At 43.8% G+C, this 27266-nt stretch overlaps 1 protein-coding gene across 7 annotated transcripts in view; it reads right to left on the bottom strand.

Moving 5' to 3' along the window:
• Positions 1-27266, bottom strand: part of ATP11C (ATPase phospholipid transporting 11C) — a 330923-nt gene that overhangs the window by 16825 nt on the left and 286832 nt on the right. For 5 of the 7 annotated variants that reach the window (XM_063937413.1, XM_063937409.1, XM_063937408.1 and 2 more), the window contains 9 exons: positions 26570-26738; positions 25967-26069; positions 24300-24445; positions 23504-23563; positions 21316-21443; positions 18671-18806; positions 10266-10331; positions 9330-9433; positions 6451-6604 (listed from right to left, as the gene is read on the bottom strand). In XM_063937413.1, coding sequence (XP_063793483.1) covers positions 6451-6604; positions 9330-9433; positions 10266-10331; positions 18671-18806; positions 21316-21443; positions 23504-23563; positions 24300-24445; positions 25967-26069; positions 26570-26738 — 1066 coding nt within the window. Of the gene's footprint in view, positions 1-294; positions 386-6450; positions 6605-9329; positions 9434-10265; positions 10332-18670; positions 18807-21315; positions 21444-23503; positions 23564-24299; positions 24446-25966; positions 26070-26569; positions 26739-27266 lie in introns of all 7 variants that reach the window. The other 2 variants (XM_063937412.1, XM_063937411.1) reach the window with 1 other exon arrangement.

The raw sequence follows: 27266 nt of genomic DNA, 5'->3' as shown, positions 1-27266 counted from the left end.
CAAAATAGCTGTATCCAGTCCACATAACTGATCAGAAACCTTAAAAAGAGAGTCATTGTTACAACATGCACCATTTATAGATGAATTAGTCACACATACAACAGACAATAAACAGATTCAACATGGCAATACTTTTGGTCCACATTTTAAATGTACTTGTCTAGGTAAAAACCCATGCAATGTTCTTCTACTTAAATAGCAGATGTCAGTAAAGGTGTTAGAGGTAAGTTATAGTTATGAAATCATAGACATGAATAATTAAGACAAGGACAGCGGTATGGGTAGGAAATTCACCTTAATCGCTCCAAGGGAAACTGTGAGTGCTGGAGGTTTGAGAAAGCATGAAGATAGTGGAGGTTCCTGAGGAAGGTAAGTGTTTTGCAGCCTGTTCCGCAGCAGTACAGGAGGACAGGGAAAGCAATAGGATCAATAAGGGAAGATACATACAGGTAACAAGAGTAAAACACACACATAGAAGGAATAAGCAAGGGAAGCAGATTAAGAGACAACAACACAATTGCAGATAGTGACTGAAAGGTGCATTACATCAATATTGTTCAGTTAAAGGCTTATTACTAAGAAACTGGCTGGGATACCGGCATAACGTATAGCAAAAATAAGAATTTACTCACCGGTAATTCTATTTCTCGTAGTCCGTAGTGGATGCTGGGGACTCCGTAAGGACCATGGGGAATAGCGGCTCCGCAGGAGACTGGGCACAACTGTAAAGAAAGCTTTAGACTACTGGTGTGCACTGGCTCCTCCCACTATGACCCTCCTCCAGACTTCAGTTAGGATACTGTGCCCGGAAGAGCTGACACAATAAGGAAGGATTTTGAATCCCGGGTAAGACTCATACCAGCCACACCAATCACACCGTATAACTCGTGATACAATACCCAGTTAACAGTATGATAACAACTGAGCCTCTCAACAGATGGCTCAACAATAACCCTTTAGTTAAGCAATAACTATATACAAGTATTGCAGACAATCCGCACTTGGGATGGGCGCCCAGCATCCACTACGGACTACGAGAAATAGAATTACCGGTGAGTAAATTCTTATTTTCTCTAACGTCCTAAGTGGATGCTGGGGACTCCGTAAGGACCATGGGGATTATACCAAAGCTCCCAAACGGGCGGGAGAGTGCGGATGACTCTGCAACACCGAATGGGCAAACTCTAGGTCCTCCTCAGCCAGGGTGTCAAACTTGTAGAATTTAGCAAACGTGTTTGACCCCGACCAAGTAGCTGCTCGGCAAAGTTGAAGAGCCGAGACCCCTCGGGCAGCCGCCCAAGAAGAGCCCACCTTCCTTGTGGAATGGGCTTTCACCGATTTAGGATGCGGCAGTCCAGCCGCAGAATGTGCAAGCTGAATCGTACTACAGATCCAGCGAGCAATAGTCTGCTTTGAAGCAGGTGCACCCAACTTGTTGGGCGCATACAGGATAAAGAGCGAGTCAGTCTTTCTGACTCCAGCTGTCATGGAAACATAGATTTTCAGGGCCCTGACTACGTCCAACAACTTGGAAGCCTCCAAGTCATTTGTAGCCGCAGGCACCACGATAGGTTGGTTCAGATGAAACGCTGACACCACTTTGGGGAGAAACTGGGGACGAGTCCTCAATTCTGCCCTATCCATATGGAAAATCAGATAAGGGCTTTTACATGACAAAGCCGCCAATTCTGATACGCCTGGCCGAAGCCAAGGCCAACAACATGACCACTTTCCACGTGAGATATTTTAATTCCACGGTTTTCAGTGGCTCAAACCAATGTGATTTTAGGAAATCCAACACCACATTGAGATCCCAAGGTGCCACTGGAGGCACAAAAGGGGGCTGAATATGCAGCACTCCCTTAACAAAAGTTTGAACTTCAGGTAGAGAAGCCAGTTCTCTCTGGAAGAAAATCGATAGAGCCGAAATCTGGACCTTAATGGAACCAAATTTTAGGCCCATAGTCACCCCTGACTGTAGGAAGTGCAGAAATCGACCTAGCTGAAATTCCTCCGTTGGGGCCTTCCTGGCCTCACACCACGCAACATATTTCCGCCATATGCAGTGATAATGGTTTGCGGTTACTTCTTTCCTAGCTTTAATCAGCGTAGGAATGACTTCCTCCGGAATGCCCTTTTCCTTCAGGATCCGGTGTTCAACCGCCATGCCGTCAAATGCAGCCGCGGTAAGTCTTGGAACAGACAGGGCCCCTGCTGCAGCAGGTCTTGTCTGAGCGGTAGAGGCCATGGGTCCTCTGAGATCATTTCTTGAAGTTCCGGGTACCAAGCTCTTCTTGGCCAATCCGGAACAATGAGTATAGTTCTTACTCCTCTTCTCCTTATTATCCTCAGTACCTTTGGTATGAGAGGAAGAGGAGGGAACACATAAACCGACCGGTACACCCACGGTGTCACTAGAGCGTCCACAGCTATCGCCTGCGGGTCCCTTGACCTGGCGCAGTACTTTTCTAGCTTTTTGTTGAGGCGGGACGCCATCATGTCCACCTGTGGCCTTTCCCAACGGTTTACAATCATTTGAAAGACTTCTGGATGAAGTCCCCACTCTCCCGGGTGGAGGTCGTGCCTGCTGAGGAAGTCTGCTTCCCAGTTGTCCACTCCCGGAATGAACACTGCTGACAGTGCTAACACGTGATTTTCCGCCCATCGGAGAATCCTTGTGGCTTCTGCCATTGCCGTCCTGCTTCTCGTGCCGCCCTGTCGGTTTACATGGGCGACCGCCGTGATGTTGTCTGACTGGATCAGTACCGGCTGGTTTTGAAGCAGGGTTTTTGCCTGACTTAGGGCATTGTAAATGGCCCTCAGTTCCAGAATATTTATGTGCAGGGAAGTCTCCTGACTTGACCATAGTCCTTGGAAGTTTCTTCCCTGTGTGACTGCCCCCCAGCCTCGAAGGCTGGCATCCGTGGTCACCAGGACCCAGTCCTGTATGCCGAATCTGCGGCCCTCTTGAAGATGAGCACTCTGCAGCCACCACAGCAGAGACACCCTTGTCCTTGGAGACAGGGTTATCAGCCGATGCATCTGAAGATGCGACCCGGACCACTTGTCCAACAGGTCCCACTGAAAGGTTCTTGCATGAAACCTGCCGAATGGAATTGCTTCGTAGGAAGCTACCATCTTTCCCAGGATCCGCGTGCAGTGATGCACTGTTTTGGTTTTAGGAGGCCTCTGACTAGAGATGACAGCTCCTTGGCCTTCTCCTCCGGGAGAAATACTTTTTTCTGTTCTGTGTCCAGAACCATCCCCAGGAACAGTAGACGTGTCGTAGGGACCAGCTGTGACTTTGGAATGTTTAGAATTAAGCCGTGCTGTTGTAGCACCTCCTGAGATAGTGCTACCCCGACCAACAACTGCTCTCTGGACCTCGCCTTTATCAGGAGATCGTCCAAGTACGGGATAATTAAAACTCCCTTCTTTCGAAGGAGTATCATCATTTCGGCCATTACCTTGGTAAAGACCCTCGGAGCCGTGGATAGACCGAACGGCAACGTCTGGAATTGGTAATGACAATCCTGTACCACAAATCTAAGGTACTCCTGGTGAGGATGGTAAATGGGGACATGCAGGTAAGCATCCTTGATGTCCAGTGATACCATGTAATCCTCCTCGTCCAGGCTTGCAATAACCGCCCTGAGCGATTCCATCTTGAACTTGAATTTTTTTATATATGTGTTCAAGGATTTCAAATTTAAAATGCGTCTCACCGAACCGTCCGGTTTCGGTACCACAAACATTGTGGAATAGTAACCCCGTCCTTGTTGAAGTAGGGGTACCTTTACTATCACCTGTTGTTAATACAGCTTGTGAATTGCCTGTAACACTGCCTCCCTGCCTGAGGGAGTGGTTGGCAAGGCAGATTTGAGGAAACGGCGGGGGGGAGACGTCTCGAATTCCAGCTTGTACCCCTGAGATACTATCTGAAAAATCCAGGGATCCACTCGTGAGCGAGCCCACTGATTGCAGAAATATTTGAGACGGGCCCCCACCGTACCTGGCTCCGCCTGTGGAGCCCCAGCGTCATGCTGTGGACTTAGAGGAAGCGGGGGAGGACTTTTGCTCCTGGGAACTGGCTGTATGCTGCAGCTTTTTTCCCCTACCTCTGCCTCTGGGCAGAAAGGACGCGCCTTTAACCCGCTTGCCCCTATTGGGCCGAAAGGACTGTACCTGATAATACGGTGCTTTCTTTGGCTGTGAGGGAACATGGGGTAAAAATGTAGACTTCCCAGCTGTTGCTGTGGAAACGAGGTCCGAGAGACCATACCCGAACAACTCCTCACCCTTATAAGGCAGAACTTCCATGTGCCTTTTGGAATCTGCATCACCTGTCCACTGCCGAGTCCATAACCCTCTCCTGGCAGAAATGGACATTGCACTAATTTTTGATGCCAGCCGGCAAATATCCCTCTGTGCATCCCTCATGTATAAAAGTGCGTCTTTTATATGCTCTACGGTTAGCAATATAGTGTCCCTGTCTAGGGTATCAATATTTTCTGACAGGGAATCTGACCATGCAGCTGCAGCACTGCACATCCATGCTGAAGCAATAGCTGGTCTCAGTATAACACCTGTGTGTGTATATATAGATTTCAGGATAGCCTCCTGCTTTCTATCAGCAGATTCCTTCAGGGCGGCCGTATCCGGAGACGGTAGTGCCACCTTCTTTGACAAGCGTGTGAGCGCTTTATCCACTCTAGGGGATGTTTCCCAACGTGACATATCCTCTGGCGGGAAAGGGTACGCCATTAGTAACCTCTTAGAAATTACCAGCTTCTTATCAGGGAAAGCCCACGCTTCTTCACACACTTCATTTAACTCCTCAGATGGAGGAAAAGCTACTGGTAGTTTTTTCTCTCCAAACATAATACCCTTTTTTGTGGTACCGGGGGTAACATCAGAAATGTGCAACACATTTTTCATTGCCTCAATCATGTAACGTGTGGCCCTACTGGAAGTTACATTAGTCTCATCGTCGTCGACACTGGAGTCAGTATCCGTGTCGACATCTGTGTCTGCCATCTGAGGTAGCGGGCGTTTTAGAGCCCCTGATGGCATTTGAGACGCCTGGGCAGGCACAGGCTGAGAAGCCGGCTGTCCCACATTTGGTATGTCGTCAAACCTTTTATGCAAGGAGTCGACACTGTCACGTAATTCCTTCCACAGCACCATCCACTCAGGTGTCGACCCCGCAGGGGGTGACATCACATTTACAGGCATCTGCTCCGCCTCCACATAAGCCTCCTCATCAAACATGTCGACACAGCCGTACCGACACACCGCAAACACACAGGGAATGCTCTGACAGAGGACAGGACCCCACAAAGCCCTTTGGGGAGACAGAGAGAGAGTATGCCAGCACACACCAGAGCGCTATATAACACAGGGATCCCACTATAAATGAGTGTTTTCCCTTATAGCTGCTTTTTATATATGTATATATATATATATATATATATATATCCTGCGCCTAAATTTAGTGCCCCCCCTCTCTTTTTTACCCTTCTGTAGCTTGCAGACTGCAGGGGAGAGCCAGGGAGCTTCCTTCCAGCGGAGCTGTGAGGGAAAAATGGCGCCAGTGTGCTGAGGGAGATGGCCCCGCCCCTTTTCCGGCGGACTTCTCCCGCTTTTTCTGGAATACTGGCAGGGGTATTTTTACATCTATATAGCCTCTAGGACTATATATGATGTAGATTTGCCAGCCAAGGTGTCATATATTGCCCTCAGGGCGCCCCCCCCCCCCCCCCAGCGCCCTGCACCCATCAGTGACCGGAGTGTGAGGTGTACATGAGGAGCAATGGCGCACAGCTGCAGTGCTGTGCGCTACCTTGGTGAAGACCGAAGTCTTCTGCCGCCGATTTTCCGGACCTCTTCATGCTTCTGGCTCTGTAAGGGGGACGGCGGCGCGGCTCCGGGAACGAACACCAAGGTCGGGTCCTGCGGTCGATCCCTCTGGAGCTAATGGTGTCCAGTAGCCTAAGAAGCCCAAACTACCACCTGTTAGGTAGGTTCGCTTCTTCTCCCCTTAGTCTCCTGCGGAGCCGCTATTCCCCATGGTCCTTACGGAGTCCCCAGCATCCACTTAGGACGTTAGAGAAATGGGACTGAGAAGCTGAACCAGCCGAGTCGTCTCATATGTGCAGACAGAGCATCCACATATGTTGAGATTAGTCATTTCTGAGCTAACCAGGACAAGTAGCCATAATGCGTTACTGTACTGTACCTCCATATTTAGCATGGAGGTAGGGATGAGATCAGCGGACTACAATTCATATGTTACAATCCGTTCTATAAACGTATGGCACAGGTTTCATGAAATGGTTAGGATTTTAAAGTAATCTGTTCACTGTAGTATGTACAGTATACAATGACAGGCTATAAAGGCTAACATGAATACTTCTCACACACACAATATGTAAATACATGTTGTCTCACCTTTTGGCTTGCATTCTTAAGGTTTTTTAGAAGTATCAGTAATATTTCAGGATACAGGCTGACAAAAATCAGGATAATTATTGCAAGCCAGACGGACACAGATGTCAGCATATGAGAAAATACAAAGTACATTCGCTGCTGCTTGAGGAATGGCCTGCAACACAATGAAACAATGCAGATACAGGTTAGAATAGCACAATACAGTAACTAACATGACCGTGTGCAGTGCCATCACAAAGTACTACAAGGAAATTATACAACATGGATTCTTTGGGGAACATTGTGGGTAAAATGTAAAACTTTATTAAAAAATAATAGTCTAAAGTAGAAAAAGGTTAAGCCTAGGTTCCTGTGGAATTGGAGACTCTGGATAGAGGCGAGACTCCCAGGGATCATTGCTCCAGGTAAGGAGGTGTATAAGTGAGGAAACCAGGTTTTTACTAAAACAAACATGGACAGAGGTAAAAGTAGCAATACAGATTTTCCTTGTCCATGTACAACATCTATATTTCAATATATCATTAAAAACATGATATGGTTTGAATTTTCTGTGGAGATATAGAAGCCTGCAGTGCTAGGACAGGTGCCACGTTGTTGCCAAATACACTATTAATGGCTCTGCCCATTAACAGAAGCTCCTTATATTAAATGTTATTATCTAAATATATTCTATCAGGTGAGAAGAGACAGTCCTCAGAGATTTTGCGTCTCTCCTGTGCAGTACCCCTGACATCACTGGAGCATTCAGCGTGACAGCGCCAGAGCAGAAACAGACAAGTACTTACTACTGGAGGCTGAAATCTGACAATACTACTGCTGCAAAAAGATTTTATAATATAAAAAATATATATAGAGTAATACGTTTTTGTGTGGCGAATGGTAATATATTGCAAGTGCTGCTAGCATCAACTTTTAGAAGGACGCCGTTGTTCTATTGTACTGGAGATTTTCTGTTGCATTGTTTAGGAACACTGAGTCAGAAGGCCTAATGCAGACATATAATGCAGTCTATCCTTTCCTTTATATTAATTACATTGTTAAAATAAAAGCAGTGAAACATTTTCTTCCTAGGTCAATCTGCTAACGGGAAGCCGTTAATCACACAGAGAAGCCACTGACATGACCACACAGCAGGCTCTCTTTGATCAGTCACATACCGGGGGCACCATTAATTAGATATTAACAGACTTATCTATATTGGCATAAACGGGTCGGAAGCGGCAGCGCACCCTTGAAACGTGTAACATCAGTTTATGCAGAACTCCTTGTACATGCCTTATACAAGTTAATGAATGCCTTCATTATAACAGATGAACCCATGATGATGAACTTTTTCAAATAAACTGGGAAGCCATTTATATAATTACAGTAAGTGGGGCTGAGTAGCAGAACCTGCACCAAAAAGGACTCATAACTACTTTCTTCATCCGTGTCATAAACCAATGACCTCCTAAACAATGTACCATCTAAAATGAATAAGATAACATCTCCCTTCTTGCCCGAGAGCACCACAAACCTTGTCTACAGATGGCAGCGGGCTCTCCGGATCACTAAAGTATCAGATTAATAGTCACATGTAGGTTAGTGTATTAACCCTGTTCTGAACAGAGCACACAAGAGAGTTTTCCTAAAATCATTCCCTTTTAGGTTAGTTACGAATAACTGTGTGGACAAACTGTAACCCACCTAAAATCTCCTTTCTGTCCCTGCTAAAACACTGAATGATCTATGTTTATATCACACACCTAGGGGTTTGTTGATTTGGGACGGTTGCCCCTTGCTCTAGCTGTATGTGATGGAGCGTGAGAGAAGCTGGGTGGCCTAATAATGCTATTTCTCATGCAGGCCACTAGTAGTAGCAGCAGAAGACTGATGCTGATGAACAGGTAGGACAGATCATTGAAAACAGGTGAGGCTAGCAGGATAGCTTGTGGATGTAGCAGTATGTCTTGGAGCAGACTGCTAAATAATGGCACCGGGTGCCAGGAGTGCAACTGAAGCAGGCTGCAGGATACGCTGAAGCATGACTGAATCAGTACACTGAAACGGATTGCTGGAGTGAAGCAGGCTGAAAGAATACACTGGAACTGTTGGAGCACTAATGGAGCAGGCTGCAGTGATATATGCCGTGAAGGAATACTGAAGCAGGTTTGCTGGAGCACACAGAGGTAAAATGCTGTGAAGTGAAACTTGAGCATGTATAAAGGGCCCCATACACTTATGCGACATGTCCGACCGTCATGCCGCAGGCGATCACCCAGGCAGCCGCCCGGGCGGCAGGATCGCCTAAGATACATTGTATGCTGTCCTTTTGCATACAATGCATCTTGTGCGATCCCAGCAATGTCTGCAGGGTCGGACATGATTGATAGTGCAGCACGGTCAATCTGGAGGATCCGATCCGATGCACACGGGAACGCGGATCCGATCGGAAACACCTCCAAAATGCCTGATTTCATCCAATATACTGGGCCAAATGCCCGAAATCGGATGAAATCGGGCATTATTGTTCTAGTGTATGGGGCCCTTAAGCTAGGGTACTGATCCACTGAGAGAGATACTGTACTGGCAATGTGTGCCAGCACTTCCTAGTTTAAATATGGTGCTCTAAGCATTGATAGGCTGGGTGAAAAATATGACCAGAGTTGCTGGGAGCTGATTAAACACAACGGATCATGTGATAAAGTCCAAGATGGTAGTGCCCATTATGCAGAACAGCGAGAACCGCAGGAAGTGGAACTCCAGCACATTTGCAGCTTAAACACTTTGGGGGTGACACAGGCGGCCAGCAAGGACGTGGATGGCTGCCAAGGGACAGTGCCGAAACTGGTAATGGGGTGTGAAAAAAGAAAGTTTAATGTAATAAATGACACACTTACCAAATTATACCTCCCCAAAATATTGAGAAGATAACGTAAAACGCCAATGAACCCCATATCACCAAATGGTTCATCCATGTCCAGTATCGTGTATCTAATGCAAGCTGGAAAAAAATATGTATTACTATTTATGTACTGGAAGTACAGAACATATTTGAATTTTCCTTATGTTTTAGTAGTTATCGTAGTAAAAAAAATAGCACAGTGTAGATAAACGTAACAGCACAAAAACAGAGCCTAGAAAGTCTGTAAATACATGAACATTTGGGAGTCAGGCTAATGGTTGGTACTGTGAGAGCTGAAGGACTACTTTACCAGTAAATATTAACTATTATAAATAATAACTGTGACATGAACTGTTTCATGAGGATTGTGTAAATCCAAATGAGATTCATTTAGCAGGGCAAATACATTTACTGCAGAGAATGTTGTATGCACTTGATGCATTAGCAGATAGTGTCCATATAGTGCACAAGGAGTAAATGGTTAGTTAAATTACAAAAGCTTATTTCATCTTCTGTTGAAAAAAAGAGTCTACAACTGTAAAGCCCCCGTATACACGGGAAGATGTGCGCCGAGTGATCTCTCCCCCCACTCTGCACTCAATGCGATGTGTGCTGAGCAAGATAGGGTGGGGGGGAGGGAATACTCATTTCGCCCAGCGGTGAAATGAGCGATATCACCAGATTTGGCATGCATGCATGCCAAATCTAGAGCTGGCGATGGTGACGCATGGGACCGCGCATCGCTGTCGCCGGCACCCTACACACTGAGAGATCTGTGCTTAATTTCTAAGCAATCTAGTGAAATTGCTTCGAATTTAAGCATGGATCTTTCAGTGTGTACCCCCCTTTACACATGCAATTATTCAAGGTCCCTAAGAGACAATTACAGCCAAGGCCCTGCACCGCGATAGAAGTGGAATTGCGCTCTTACCTTTAAAGTAACTGTAAACACTAATGTAGTGAACACTATTGTTCCGAAAGACCAGTTTCCAAATACCTGAAAAACACAAAATTGTAATTATAGGAGTGTGATTCATACTGGTAGTTTGACGATTAAGATTAATAATCATTATTTGACACATCAGTAAACATAGTGAGCAGGCAAGTAAACTATGCTAAATGTTACAATATGGTATTTATGAATTAAAGTCTGACTGACACATGGCTGGCGAGTGCACCTGCCTTTTTATATTTTTGTCCATGCTGATGATGGTCCATTCTTCATTGCTGCTACATAATGCATCCTCACATCTGGACATTTGACTGTAAAGGTGCACACACAGGGAGAGATATTGACTAAGTGCCGACTTTGCGATTTCCCTTGAACTCCCCGGAGCCCAGAACCACAGATTTTGACTATGCGCGATTTTGACGAAGTGGCAATTTTGACTATACTACATACTAGATTGTACGCATAGTCAAAATTGCCTTGCCTGCAGTGTCTATTTTTTCTTGCGACACCGACCCCACGGGAGCGCACTTCAGTATCGCAAACTGTGTACAGACGGCACAAACTTTCTTTACGATTTTGACTATATAGTCAAAATCGTAAGGTTACATTGCACCGCGTGTATGCACCTTAAGTGCTTAGAAGTATAAAGGAAATTGGGCCCAGTTCAACTTGGATCGATGAAGCGCGGAAATCAGTAATCAGCGGTTTCCGCATATGCGCGCACACCGCTGTGCACATGCAAGTCTAAGTGCTGTGGGGGGGGAGGAAATCAGCGACAGGGCATCTTGGCAGCGGTTTTTTTTTTTTGCATCAACGTGATGTGGAGGGGGGGGGGGGGGGGTGTAGTTTCACACGACAGAAGCATGTCCAGACCATTTGTGGAGCGGGCCGCAGTGCCTGCTTGATGTCACATGCCGCCACTGTGACCCAAAACATGGCGGCCTGGCAGGGGTCTACCCTAATGATGCGAGCACATCTACTCATGCTGAATTAGGCCCCTTGTCAATGTTTCAGTCTGCTTGGGGACCTTTGTTAAGATCAAGTCAATGTTTACAGTGAAATAGTGTAAACCCATCTGTGAATGTCAGGGGATCTGTAAATACCTACATTCATCCACAAGATCCCCCCACGTGTAGATGCCCGTGGAAGTGACATCATCATGGTGAAAACACACTAAACATCTATTAAGTAGGAATAAAAGTAACCACTTTATCCATAAATAATATACATATAAAAAATGTAACTCCTCCTTTAACCAACCCAGAGCATAATTTATTTTCCCTGGATTTTTTCCGTTAAATACCCAGGTAAAAAGGTCAGTAATTCTGCATGCTAACATGCTTGCCACGCAGTTCTTAAGATTGGTTTCACTGGCATTCCTAAGGTCATTGTAAATGGTCTAGTTTTCCTCCCAGCATTCACTCAAGGTAAATGACATCACTACCCCCATTCTGTCATCAATGATTTCCCCTTAATTGTTATGATGACAACGATGAACCCAAGTGACAAAGTCATTACTGAGCCCAATCTTCATTAACCTCTACACCCTTAGTCATCATTATCCCCTACCTCATGATCACTATCCCTATCCACCATTACTAATCACTGCAACATCATAAGAAGAAGCAGACACTAAGGACGCCAGCACCGCCGCCGCCAGTACTCGAACTACCGGAAGTGAAGATCCGAACTTCCGGTTACGGCGGATCGGACAGCCACAGCACGGCAAGTGGAAAAGGGACTCGGGTAGCAGCCACAGCCTAAACACAGGAGAGGCTAGCTTACCCAGTTAAAGTGACACCACCGCCAATAACATCAGCATTACCGGAAGTTATTCCCGGTCACGGCCACATCAAAGAAGAAGAAACAGGGTAAGTTAGGGATAGCTCATTTAAAAGACTGTTCTTTCCTCCCTGCTGAAAAAGTGTCTTAAAGCTCCAACAAAATATCAACAGAGGAGCTGTAAACATTGCAATTCCCCCTCCCCCTTTCCCCTAATTTATTATTATTATTATTTTTATTACAGGTTGAGTCTCCCTTATCCAAAATGCTTGGGACCAGAGGTATTTTGGATATGGGATTTTTCCGTATTTTGGAATAATTGCATACCATAAATGATATATCATGGTGATGGGACCTAAATCTAAGCACAGAATGCATTTATGTTTCATATACACCTTATACACACAGCCTGAAGGTAATTTTAGCCAATATTTTTTATAACTTTGTGCATTAAACAAAGTGTGTCTGCATTCATACAATTCATTTATGTTTCATATATACCTTATACACACAGCCTGAAGGTCATTTAATACAATATTTTTAATAACTTTGTGTATTAAACAAAGTTTGTGTACATTGGCCCTCATTCCGAGTCGTTCGCTCGGTAATTTTCTTCGCATCGCAGCGTTTTTCTGCTTAGTACGCATGCGCAATGTTCGCACTGCGACTGCGCCAAGTAATTTTGCTATGAAGATAGTTTTTTTACTCACGGCTTTTTCTTCGCTCCGGCGAACGTAATGTGATTGACAGGAAATGGGTGTTACTGGGCGGAAACACGGCGTTTTATGGGCGTGTGGATGAAAACGCTACCATTTCCGGAAAAAACGCAGGAGTGGCTGGAGAAACGGAGGAGTGTCTGGGCGAACGCTGGGTGTGTTTGTGACGTCAAACCAGGAACGACAAGCACTGAACTGATCGCAGATGCCGAGTAAGTCTGAAGCTACTCTGAAACTGCTAAGTAGTTTGTAATCGCAATATTGCGAATACATCGTTCGCAATTTTAAGAAGCTAAGATTCACTCCCAGTAGGCGGCGGCTTAGCGTGTGTAACTCTGCTAAAATCGCCTTGCGAGTGAACAACTCGGAATGAGGGCCATTGAGCCATCAAAAAACAAAGGTTTCACTATCTCACTCTCACTCAAAAAAGTCTGTATTTCGGAATATTTGGATATGGGATACTCAACCTGTATTATTTTTCTTCTTTTTCTTTTATTTTTATTTTATCAATATTACTATTATTTTTATTTTATTTTATTTATTTTTCTTATATTATTTTTCTACATATTTTGCACAGAACACCACTCATTAGCATACATAGCGCTCGGCTCAAATCTCCAATACTGCAACATCATAATTAACCCCTACATCCTGCATCAGTATTAATCCACCCTCATTCACTCCCTCCATCATTTACTCTAATCTTTATTATTGCCCTACTTCTCGCTGCTGTACTGCTCCTTCCCATCATACATTAGTACCCCTCTGAGTACTAATGCACAAGCAATACCCAAATATGCTTCATCAGAGAAAAAAATCTGAGAATGTTTTTGGTGGGGTTTTTACAAACATAGCATGACACAGCATCGCACGGAGGAGTCCTAGTGCACCCAGATCACTAATCCCCAGATTTTAGGTGCATTGGCTAATATTGTTTGGGGTTTGTCCAACCTCACGCTAGTACAAAGCACAATCTTGACAGCAGTTAGTATGAGGTTCTAGTATAGATATTCAGTATCTTGCCAATCCAATATACAGAAAGTTCCTAAAAGGAAACTAGTAGTTTAGGTGAGCTCATTAGCTCTTGACTTTTAATATAATTTCTATGCCGTGGACACTCAAATCTACCTTTACTCCCCTGACCTCTCCCCCACTCTCCTCACTCGTATCTCCAACTGCCTCTCTGATATCTCTTCCTGGAAGTCCCAGCGCTTTCTTAAACTTAACATGTCTATAAGTTTGATAAGACTGGACTGATCATCTTCCCACCCTCCCACACAGGCCCGGCGCTACCCACTCAGCACAGGGATGCAGTGGAGGTAGGCGCCAGGCGCTCTCCCTGCCCTGCATCCCTGTGCTGCGCTGCCTGTCCCTCCTGCTGCTACTGATGCCGGCTGCTGTGCCTTACACACTGTGTAAGCGGCACTACTACAGGGGGGATTTTGTGTAAGCGGAACTACTACGGGGGGATTTTGGGTAAGCAGCACTATTACAGGAGGGATTTTGTGTAAACGGCACTACTACAGGGGGGATTTTGTGTAAGTGGCACTACTACAGGGGGGATTTTGTGTAAGCGGAACTACTACGGGGGGATTTTGGGTAAGCAGCACTATTACAGGAGGGATTTTGTGTAAGCAGCACTACTACAGGGGGGATTTTGTGTAAGTGGCACTACTACAGGGGGGATTTTGTGTAAGCGGAACTACTACGGGGGGATTTTGGGTAAGCAGCACTATTACAGGAGGGATTTTGTGTAAACGGCACTACTACAGGGGGGATTTTGTGTAAGTGGCACTACTACAGGGGGGATTTTGTGTAAGCGGAACTACTACGGGGGGATTTTGGGTAAGCAGCACTATTACAGGAGGGATTTTGTGTAAACGGCACTACTACAGGGGGGATTTTGTGTAAGCGGAACTACTACGGGGGGATTTTGGGTAAGCAGCACTATTACAGGAGGGATTTTGTGTAAACGGCACTACTACAGGGGGGATTTTGTGTAAGTGGCACTACTACAGGGGGGATTTTGTGTAAGCGGCACTACTACAGGGGGGATTTTGGGTAAGCAGCACTATTACAGGAGGGATTTTGTGTAAACGGCACTACTACAGGGGGGATTTTGTGTAAGTGGCACTACTACAGGGGGGATTTTGTGTAAGTGGCACTACTACAGGGGGGAATTTGTGTAAGTGGCACTACTACAGGGGGGATTTTGTGTAAGCAGCACTACTACAGGGGGGACTTTGTGTATAAGAAGCACTAATGTATAAGAAGCACTAATAGGTGCGGTGTTATGTGAATAAGACTGCGCTACTGTGGCGTAATTTGAAATGGGGGTACTATTGTGTGGCCATGCCACTTCCGTGTAAGACCACACCCCTTTTTCGGTGTGCACCAAAGACGTGCGCTGTCCCTTTGTAAAGTATGGGAGGGCGCAAATTTATAGTTTGCAGGGGGCGCCGAACACCCTAGCACCGGCCCTGCTCCCACACAACCTCAACTCTCACAATTTCATTATCTTTGATGGCACTACTATCTCCACTAGCCATGTGCTCTGTCTTGGAGTAATCCTTGACTCCTCCCTCTCCTTCAAGCCACACACTTAGCACCTCTCACAAACGTTTTACTCTCAAAACTATTTTCAGGATCAGACCCCTTCTCACCCATGATCCTACTAAGACCCTTATCCACTCACTGGTCATTACAGACTGGACTACTGTAATCTTCTCTTATCTGGCATTTCTGACAAATACCTCTCTCTACTCCAATCTATCCTCAATGCTGCAGCCCGGCTCATCTTCATCACCAAATGTACTACATCCACCTCTCCTCTTTTACAAACCCTTCACTAACTCCCCATTTCCTTCAGAATCCATTTCAAGCTTCACACACTCACTTACAAAGCCCTCACCCACTCCTCTCCTATTTACATCTCTGCCCTTATCTCCATTTACACTCCTGCCTGTCCTCTTCGCTCCGCTAATGCACACCATCTCTACTGCCTACTGATTACCTCCTCACATGCCTAACTCCAAGATTTCGCAAAGGCTACTCCCTTTCTCTGGAATTCTCTTCCTCTTCCCCTCAGACTCTCCACCTCTCTACAAAACTTTAAACGGGCTCTCAAGACCCACTTCTTCACCAATCACTGCTCTCTTTCATCCTAGACCATCTGTCCTAAGGACTTAATTCAGATCTGATAGCAGCAGCAAATTTGTTAGCAAATTAGTAAAACCATGGGGGTAATTCCAAGTTGATCGCAGCAGGATATTTTTTAGCAGTTGGGCAAAACCATTTGCACTGCAGGGGGGGCAGATATAACATTTGCAGAGCGAGTTAGATGTGGGTGGGTTATTTTGTTTCTGTGCAGGGTAAATACTGGCTGCTTTATTTTTACACTGCAATTTAGATTGCAGATTGAACTCACCACACCCAAATCTCTCTCTCTCTGCACATGTTATATCTGCCCCCCCTGCAGTGCACATGGTTTTGCCCAACTGCTAAAAAATTTCCTGCTGCGATCAACTTGGAATTACCCCCCATGTGCACTGCAGGGGGGCAGATGTAACATGTGCAGAGAGAGTTAGATTTGGGTGGGATGTGTTCAAACTGAAATCTAAATTGCAGTGTAAAAATAAAGCAGCCAGTATTTATCCTGCACAGAAACAAAATAACCCACCTAAATCTGTCAGGGAGTTACTCGTCAGGTACAAAAGCATCGCCGCCGTGCAATGCTTTGGTACCTGTGTTGGGGGTAGGGCCTGACATGCGGGGCGGACTAGCCCGGTGCTGGGCATCCCCCCGCATGTCAGAGTAAATGATCATAGGTGTGCTAAATTTAGCGCATCTACGATCAACTCTGAATTACCCCCATAGTGTAAAGCTAGAGGTTCTCAAACGCAGTCCTCAAGGCTTCCCAACGGTCCAGTTATTAGGTTTATCCATGGCTCAGTACAGACGGTTAAGTCAAACTAACTGAGGTGCTAATTAAGTCACCTGTGGCCAGGCATGGATAAACCTAAAACCTGGACCGTTGGGGTGCCTTGAGGACTGTGTTTGAGAACCTCAGGTGTATACATCAAGTAGACTCAAATTTAAGGTGGCGAGATCAAGGAAAGATTCTTACCATGAGCGGTGATGACCTTAATGCAGACATTAAAACAGAAAGTGAAATGTAAGAGTTCTCTTTTTCCCATGACGAACACACCATAATGAAGCCAACAAAATTTAATGCAATGAAATGAAAGAGTTCAGTAATTGCTTCCTATGGAATTTCTCATGAAACTGGAGTGGAAAGGGCGCTATCAATATGAAAGTATATTGTTTAAAAAATGCTATCCTATAAAGAAATTAGAAATGAATGTAAAAAGAGTATTAACCACATCTGTAGCCGCTCTATTTTTGTTTTTACAAGCTTTTGTTTCTAAAAAGACACAGTAAATGTACCAGGAGGACAGTGCACCCAATATCCCAACAGCTTCCTGAGTAGCAGTGTGACCAGTGCCGTAACAGCCCTTTCTAATGCCCTGTGCGACCACACCCCGAACGCATGAGGTCATGATGCCATGCTGAGGGGGTTGTGCTACCAGCGCTTATGGGGTGGGGGTCCAGCGCTGGGATGCAATGCTGAGGGGGTGTGGCTTACAGCACAGGATGCTCTGGAAGCTGTGCAGACTGCAAGTCTGGAGTGTCTAAAGGTGTGTACACATGGTGAGATTCGGGCTAAACCCCGATTCTCACTATGCGATAGGGACTAGGTCGGTATCGCAAGCAGAGATGACTGTGCTTGCGATATTGGCTTTGTACGATTTTGGCTAAGTGTCAATTTTGACTATCTTTTATACTAGATAGTCAAAATTGACTTGCCTGCACAGTCTATCTAGGCTTGCGATACAGACCTTGTAGGACAGCACATCGGGATCGCAAGGTGACTTTCATCTTGCGATCTGCACTTCCTCTGCGATTTTGACTATATAGTCAAAATCGCAAAAAATCTCTCACTGTGTGTACACACCTATACGGAAGCTTCAGAGGCGCAGGGGGCCATTCCAGGCAGGCTACTAAGCCAGATGCGGGACCACTGGCCAGAGACAGTGACTCCCACAAAGCCCTGCACTCTGTAGAGCGGCACAGCTAGCACACCCCTAGTTACAGCCTGAGTTATAAGATTGCTTCCTTACATTATGTTACTTTCTTTACTGTTTTTTCTCTTTCTTTAACATTACAAGATGAAGAAGCCGCCACATTTACAAACAATGGCCCTCATTCTGAGTTGATAGCTCGCTGACGTTTTTCGCAGCGCAGCGATTAGGTTACTACTGTGCATTCATATGCACCGCAATGCGCACGCGCGTCGTACGGGTACAAACAGCATCGTTTCTGTGCAAAGATTCTAGCGATGAATCCATTCACACAACCGATTGAAAGGAGATTGACAGGAAAAAGGCATTTATGGGTGTCAACTGACAGTTTTCTGGGAGTGGTAGGGAAAACGCAGGCGTGTCCAGGCGTTTGCAGGGCGGATGTCCGACGTCAATTCCGGGACTGGACAGGCTGAAGTGATCGTAAGGGCTGAGTAAGTTCAGACCTACTCAGAAACTGCAAAAAACATTTTCGCCCCGCTCGGCTGCACATGCGATTGCACACTTGCAAAGCAAAAATACACTCCCCTGTGGGCGGCGACTATCTGATCGCTGCTCTGCCAGAAATAGCTAGCGAGCGATCAACTCGGAATGAGGGCCAATAATGTGTGTTTGAAAAGCATACTGGACGGGCCAAGAGGATTTCACCCGCCGTCACAATTCTATGTTTAAAAAAATAATAATAATAATAATAATAATAATAATAATAATAATAATAATAATAATAATAAATGACATATCTTACCTGCCCATTGCCATCCAATAATGGATTCTGGAATAACAGGTAAACTCCAAAGAAAAATACCAGTCCCTGAAAAGCCCCCAGTAAAGTCCAGTATAAGAAAGGCAACCACTGCAACATCGCATTGTCAGATATTCTCCTGTAAGTTATAAGTGATAAAACAAACAAAACTCCATTACAACTATACTCTAAGCAAAGGTGATGCCTTATTAAAGTGCCTGCAAAGGCACATAATGCACTATAGAGAAAAATAATATATAGCTATAGATGCACACAGGGTCGGACTGGCCCACAGGGGTACCAGGGAAACCACCGGTAGGCCCCACTGCCTGATGGCCCACTCCTTCCTCTTGGGATCAGATTCCAGACTGTGCATTTGTATTATACATGGTAGATATGTTGCATTACACTGCAGTAGTGTATTTCAAGCCTCTGTGGAGGCTGGCCACACCCCTAAGTATGGGCCCCTATCACTGCATTTCCCCGGTGGGCCCTTCATGTCCCAGTCCGACACTGCATGCACAATGATCAGGTTCAAATATATGAAACATGCCCTCTAAAACAACCAGTCTGTGAAATAGTAAATTATATGAAACTACAATACAATTCAACATCTAGATTATAAATCATCACTTTGCATGAATGGATACTAGTAACAATCACAGGTATACATAAATAAGAGCAGAATAAATTTATTAGGAACAATTATTTAATATACTGTAAAATTATAATGGTTTAGGTTTATATCCCCTATGCTCAGATGGGTCTCCTGTATTAAAGTATATTAACTAACAAACACTGTAAAAAGTATAATATCAAATATCAAATGTATCATGTGATGTCAATGCATAGGTGTATTGGTGATCGTTGGATACAGGATGCCTGCTCCTGCCAGGGGTGTGGATTATTAGATCTACACTAAAAAGGTCTACAGTGACATGCATTAGGTTGACAGGGTCAAAAGGTCGACATAGAATAGGTAGATGGTAGGAATGGTCGACACGGTTAAAAAGTCGACGTGGCAATGGTCAACACAATTTGTATTTTTTTTTGGATGTTTTGTCACTTTCCCGCCACAAACAAGCCCCATTGGTGTACTGCTTCGTTCGCCATGCTTCGGGCAAGGTGTCTTGTTCCACTATTGCTGCGCTCGGCACAGGTTACTATTCCCAATCGTAGTCCACGTGGATGGTAAAGTATGAAAAAGTTTTAGAAAAAAACGAAAAATAAATAAAAAAACGCTTGTGTCTACCATATGTGTGTCGAGTCGACCATTGTTATGTCTAACTTTTGTGTAGATCTATAGTCCGGATACCTCCTGCCAGAGCCAGATCAACTTGTATTTTACAGATGGACGTACTGTAAACCGTTAAATGGCTTATTCTTCTGCCAATAATATAATTACACATAGAATCTAATGGATTACTGTTTCCCCTGACAACATCATCTTGAAAAATCATGGTTTGCTAAAAAAGCAATAGGGGTTAATTACATATATACTAAAAGTTTTGGATAATATTGTGCATGAATACTTGCCAGCATAGTGCAGACATACTTTCGTGCCCTCAATATACTTTTGGTAACTGCCCGTATTATAAGGCACAGTGTGACGTTTTATATATTTAAGGTCCAGATGGAAATATCTGCTCGGTATCACTTTAGAAAACACATCCTTCATTCATTTAGTTTCTCCTAAAATACTTCTTATTGGAGCCTTATTTAGATTTTAAATAAATGAACATAGTGAGGAGGTATGAGGAATATATTTATTAGATAAGTATCTATGTGCTTTCCCATACGCAGATGAAGGCTCTACCACTATCAACTAACCCTGGAAACAAAAAGTACAAACACTCTCTTATAGCACTGTGATTCTCATATAAATAATTGGTCTTGTAAATGTTTTGGCTTTTGCATGTGGCCACAATACAAGGTGCTTGAATGTACCTAAACCACACTAAGGGGCTCATGGATTCATGTGTCTTATTGACGCACATTGTGTCAATAATGATCTATCAGTGGTAGGTGTCATTATTTACTTGCAGGGACATGGTCTCAGATTAGGAGCCTGTCATTGCACAGTGTAAAAATATACAGTGATTGCTTCTGGGTTTCGGACCTAACCAAGCCAATGTGGTAGCCATCACCGGAGGGTGATTGGAAGAATTCCTCTCTGAATAAAATGACACTATTGTAGCCTATAGGCTACAATGGATAAAACCGATAGAAGCTGGTATTTGCTATCGGGACCATAGCGCTATGCTTTTCCAAGCGTAAATATTTATCCATCCTGCAGTCCCCATATAGAAACCTAGGCCAAACACAAAAAAGGGCCACAACAGATATCTCCGGCAGCAGGTTTCAGGGGACTTTCTGCAAACCTGCATAGATACATGGACCCCTGTGTGAGGGACACTCTGAATCAGCCCACCTTCTCTGATTGGAAGGTCCAAAATTGAGCATTCTTGGATGCCGTCAACTAAATCATGTAGTTTCCCCTAGATATGGGAGCATTTACAGATACAGACATACCACAAACACACTATTGGCGATGTGGGTCTGTTCTTTAAAAACTTTTAAAATAACAAATTTTAAAAGGAATGAAATTTTATTTAAAAATGTACAGATCACTGTTTAAACATACATACATATATAATTTAGGATTGGCGATGAGGGTTTCAATGCTGATGTGTTGCTCCAGCAGGCTGTAGGCCAAGATCGGCAGTGAGGTAAAGCAGATGTTGTACATTGTCAGGTAAGCAGCATCATAAAGTGGCTAAAACACAAAATTAACAGATGATCAAATATGGAAAAAAAATGTTCAACTAATAAAGACATCTGAGCTTATATAATAATCATAGGATACTGTGCTCTAAAATATGAAGAAGAACATTTTTATAGCAGGTTGTAAAAGTTTACATATGTGGTTGCTATAATAACAAATTTGTGTACATCACACCATATTGTTAAACAGGCCCTATTTGGATGCTGGATAATAATGATAAAGGAGAGAAAAAGCGTAGCCTGCATCTATTAATAACACGACAATCTCTGGAAGGCTATGTTAAGGGGGATACACATGGAGCGATGTTCACTTGATTTCTAAGCAATCTGACTAGATTGCTTAGAAATTAAGAACACATCGCTACGTGTGTAGGGATGCTGGCGACAGTGATGCGTGGCCCCGCGTGTCGCTATCGCCATGCCCAATCTAGTGAGATCGCTCATTTCACCGCTGGGTGAAATGAGCGCCTCCCCCACCCCCACCTCGCTCAGCACACATCGCGCTGTGCTGAGCGGGGAAAGAGATGTGTGTTGAGCGGTCTGTAATAGATCGCTCAGCACACTTCTCCGGGAGAAATCTCCCATGTGTACCCCCGTTTAGTCACCCTGGACACAAGACACTCTTTTCATCAATTTGTTTTGTACAATATTGAAATCCCACACACACAAAAAAGTGTAACTCATCACACTGTACAGTGGAAAAAAAAACAAGAGAGAAATTAGGAAAAAAACAACAATGAAAAAAAAAAATCCCCAAATAAATGTTGCATTTGGTTTAGTAGTTTTTAATTTGCAAGCACGGATTAAAAAAAGCAACATAGCTAAAAACAAAACTATAAAATAAATAAATAAATAAAAGCCCACAAAACAGATATAAAGATAAAACACTCCTCTAGACATCTTTACATACAGCCAAATTCAAATGTGTTTTTCTAGGGACCAGAGAAATTATAGCGTCTGGATAGGTGTAAAATACGGAAGACTTTAATAAAATATAAATAAAAAAAAACACCCTAAAACAACAGTCATAAAATATGAATAACGCCACAAGACTAACAAAACATAGGCCAGTAGAAGACAAGAAAAAAAACAATACACCATTTTCTGTATTTTCTTTTTAATACCATAATAGAGATTAAAATTGACACTGCTAAACAAATCCACAGCAGGACAAAGTACACAAGGTTTAGGTGATGTAATGTGGAAATTGTTGGCTTTGCAGCAGTGATTACGTACACCACACCCAGCTACAGCCCTGACTCATGGAGCGTCACCTACAGTATACCACTTTCAGACAGAAAAATCTCAAAAACCCGGATTTTTCCCGGTTTTGTGAAACTGGGAAAAACCCGGGTTACAGTCCCTTACCCCCTTTCACACAGCACATTTAACCCGGATAATTCCCGGGTCGACCCGTTTCAGACAGAACCCGTGTCAGCCCTGCAATAGACTTGTGTGTCATAAAAAATGGACTGTTTATATGGCACCCAGAGATGAGGTCATGAAAAGTGGGTGGTGACTGATCACAGCATTGCATTAGCCATGGCCGACGAGTTACTGCCGAGTAGCCCGGAGTTCCTGGCTTCTTGCTGGTTTTCGCTGTTTCACACAGCAAATGAAAGCCTGATGCAGCTGCTGGCACAGTCTTATGCCAAGAGGAGTGCCACGCCCGCTCAGCCAATCAGAGAGACCCTGCTGCTCAGCCTATCGCCAGTGCCCCGCCAGCTCAGCCAATAAGCTCTGTTAACCGCGACCAGTTTCTAAAATACTGGGTTGGACCCTTTCAGACAGCCGGCAACCCATGTAAGAGCTGGGAAAAACCCAGGTCAAAACCTGAGTCGAATTCCCGGGAACTCAGTCCCATGTTGACCCTTTCTGACAGAAAAAAATCCCGGGTCGACCCTTCAAGAGCCGGGAAATTACCGGGTTCTTTTCTCTGTCTGAAAGTGGTATTACTCAAAGTACAGTAGCCATGTTGCTAAAGTTACATTAAGTCTGATTAAAACAAAGCAGCTAATACTCTGCAGGGAGCAGTAATGAATATGTACGTACCTGTTGTGAAAATCCACAAAAGAACTGATACAAAAATTGTGGCAAAATGAAGCACAGGTTCTGAAAAAGAACAAGAAAGTCAATAATTGGTGAATCTTCAACTGAAATCTGGATACACAACAAGGCTCTAATGCAGTAGAGCTGTGGAGGATGTGAGGGTAGTCTCTTAAGATGCAGTCTGAGACATATGAAGAGGTTGTGTGAGCGCTTTGCAGCCTTGGGTGAATGATTTGAGTCGGATTCTGGAGCATATGGGGAGGACAGTGCAGGTATCTGGAGAATGGTGTGATGGATGTGGAGTAGTGAGAAGAAGAGATAAATCTTGAGGTGTTGATATAGATGGATTGATTTAAAGCGCGCGCGCACACACACATATAAAAATAAATGTCCACTACTGGCTCTTAACTGCGCATGAAACAATTTGCAACCATCACTTATGCCAGGTGTCAACTCCAGTCCGAGCACCACCCAAGGTCATGTTTTGTGGATTACTTTAATCATGCACAATTAAATTAATCTATTTTGCTGGATCAGTAATTATCCCTTCTGCTTCCACAGACAGAAATGCTCAAAAGACGTGATGGTTGAGTTTTGAGAGCCACTGATGTATGCAATATTAATGTATATTATTATCAAAATATTTCACAGAAAAGGTTTAAATACCTACAGCAAGTAGATGTTACACAGTTTTCTGCTATATATGGGTACTAAAAATATCCCCCCTTATCTGCAGGTAGAAGTACAGAGGCAGGCCACTTCCTTATCATACTGTACTTTTATTTAGAGATTACCTTACCTTATAAAAGAAATACTGTACAAGGTGCGCTATTCTCACATAATACAAATGTCCATGAACTAAAAGGAGTTTTTTTAAGTGCTTAAATTTTGGTACAGCATAGTCACTGTTTCTTGACGCTTGGCGACCTTCCTTTCCTTTAATACCTAGAAGTAAACAATATAGAAGAATGAAAAATATATCAAAGACTACAACGGAGGCCTAATAAAGAAATTATCATTATTATCACGTTTGGTATGATTGGTTACTCATACACCTGACTATGGGGGTAATTTCAGAGTTGATCGCAGCAGCAAATTTGTTAGCAGTTGGGCAAAACCATGTGCACTGCAGGGGGGCAGATATAACGTGCAGAGAGAGTTAGATTTGGGTGTGGTGTGTTCAAACTGAAATCTAAATTGCAGTATAAAAATAAAGCAGGCAGTATTTACCCTGCACAGAAACAAAACAACCCTCCCAAATCTAACTCTCTCTGCACGTTATATCTGCCCCCCCTGCAGTGCACATGGTTTTGCCCAACTGCTAACAAATTTGCTGCTGTGATCAACTCTGAATTACCCCCTATAATCCTACAAAATCCCTTACTATGTGCAAGTGTACCAGAAGAATTGATGCCGTTTTGAGGGCAAAGGGTGGTCACACCAAATATTGATTTGATTTAGATTTGACATCTGTTTATCCACTTTGCATTTTGTTAATTAACAAAAAAACAAACAAACAAACAAACAAACAAACAAACTGTTAACACTTCTATCTTTGGAAGCATTCTTACTCTGCAGCATTTTTCCACACCTGCCTAAAGCCTTTGCACAGTATTTGCATATATGACAAAAAGACAGTCATGTATGAGACTTTAAACAGGTTATTTCAGGGTGAATTCCTATTTCAAGTAACAGTACATGCAAATTGCTTTCTGCACACTTTGGGCCTGATTCTGAGGTGGGAGTAAGGAAATGAAAAAAAAAAAAAAAAAAGAGCAAGTAGGTGCAGCACCAGGACAACCCATGTGGTAATACAAATACATTTCTTTCTTTCTTCTACATACAGGATAAATACTGGCTGCTTTTGCATGCAGCCCACAAACACTGGCCAGCTTTATTTTCACACTGTAATGAGTTTGGACGGACTCAGCATGATTTAACAGTGGCCGGATGCCGGCTGTCAATATTCAGACATTGGTATCCTGGATGCCAGTATGCCACCAGCAGGGTGGCTGTGTTCGCCACACTGCAGGCTCAGTTCTATGGGTGTCGTGAACACACATGAGTGGGAATAGTCCTGCAGCGCAGGTATTCTGGCTGGAGGGATTCCGCCAGCCGGCAAATTAAAAGTATACTGTTTGGACATGCCCGTCCCAAACAGAAGTCTAATTGCACATGTTACATCTGCCCCTCCTGCACTGTAACATGGTTTTACCCAGGTGCACAGTTGTTCTCTTTTGCTCTGCTCTCTCCTGAGAATCAGGCCCATTTCTTTCATTCTTCTCAGTGGAGTTACCATATAAGTGTTCTGCAGTGTGAGACATACTATAATGTGAGATACAGTCTATCTTCTCCAATACATAAGATGGAATACATTTTGGGAATTTTCAATCTCCCGTTTTGTTGGGCTTGCATGATGAATGTTCGGAAAAGCAAAACTTAAAGTAATGATTCTCAATCCCTTACCTATTCCAACATGTGCTTCCAAAATCATACTGACATCATTTGCTCCATCTCCCACAGATAATGTGATTGGGTTCCCTTTGGTATTCTTTACCATTTTAACAATCTATTTAGAAAAGATAAGTGTAAAAGCTATTTTTAATGCCAGAGGTAAAGGACGTCACAGACCCACAAAGGAAGGATTCATTTAAAATAATTGTTTGTGTCCTTTTTTTTTTTTTACTGTTCTTGCGGAAATCAAGTTTGCCAATCTGCGGACATACATTATTGTATGTGTCATACACTAATTGTAACAATGCCATCACCCACATCAAGTGTTTAAGCTGAATGGCAGAGAAAAGCTCTTTTAGGGGCATATTTACTAAGCAGTGATAAGAGCGGAGAAGTGAGCCAGTGGAGAAATCTCCCCATCAACCAATCAGCAGCTCTGTATCATTTTATAGTATGCAAAATATAGATGTTACTTCAATGCTGATTGGTTGCCATGGGCAACTTCTCTACTGGCTCACTTCTCCGCTCTTATCACTGCTTAGTAAATGTACCCCTTAGTGCAATATGTTAGTCTATACACATAACATAATTACTGATTAGTGATACAGGACGTACCTGTGCTTTCTGCAGTGGAGCCATACGGCAACACAAGACCGCTGTACATTTCTGACAAATTGCCAGAAATATAATTTTGTAATGACTGGAACTGCAGTTGGAATTTAATATGAGAGATAGTGTTGAACCATCAATTATTAACCCATAATCTTGGTGTTCTGACCAGCTCCTGAAATACAGTGATTTGCAGGTCAATACATACAACACAGAGGGTACATACTTACATAGTAGTACATAAACAGAGATACTTAATAAACAATAAATCAAATTTACAAACAAATAAAATGTACAATACATGGAATAATGTCTATGTCATTATCTCCTAGTACAGGGGTGGCCAACCAGTCAGTGACAAAGAGCTAGAAAAGATTTGTAGTCAAGGGTAAGAGCCATATCATGAGTGCGCCGAAGGCGCGCGAGCAAAAATGGGGGCGTGGCATAGTTGTCACAAAGCCACACCCCATTTTTATGCGCACACCTTTCGGTTTGACTTTTGTAGGAGTATGACTTGTGTCATAACCCCATTTTTAGTCACGTTGTACAGTGCCACATACAAATAAAGCCCCTGTACAGTGCCACATACATATAAAAACATAAAAAAATGGGTGCCTTCACAGTGCCAAATACATATATGCCCCCACAGTGCCAGATACATATATGTCCCCACAGTGCCAGATACATATATGTCCCCACAGTG

This window comes from Pseudophryne corroboree, chromosome 8 (assembly GCF_028390025.1).
Source record: "Pseudophryne corroboree isolate aPseCor3 chromosome 8, aPseCor3.hap2, whole genome shotgun sequence".
Lineage (NCBI taxonomy): Eukaryota > Metazoa > Chordata > Amphibia > Anura > Myobatrachidae > Pseudophryne > Pseudophryne corroboree.
The sequence above is the reverse complement of the archived record's forward strand: the minus strand, read 5'-3'. Positions and strand labels throughout refer to the sequence as shown.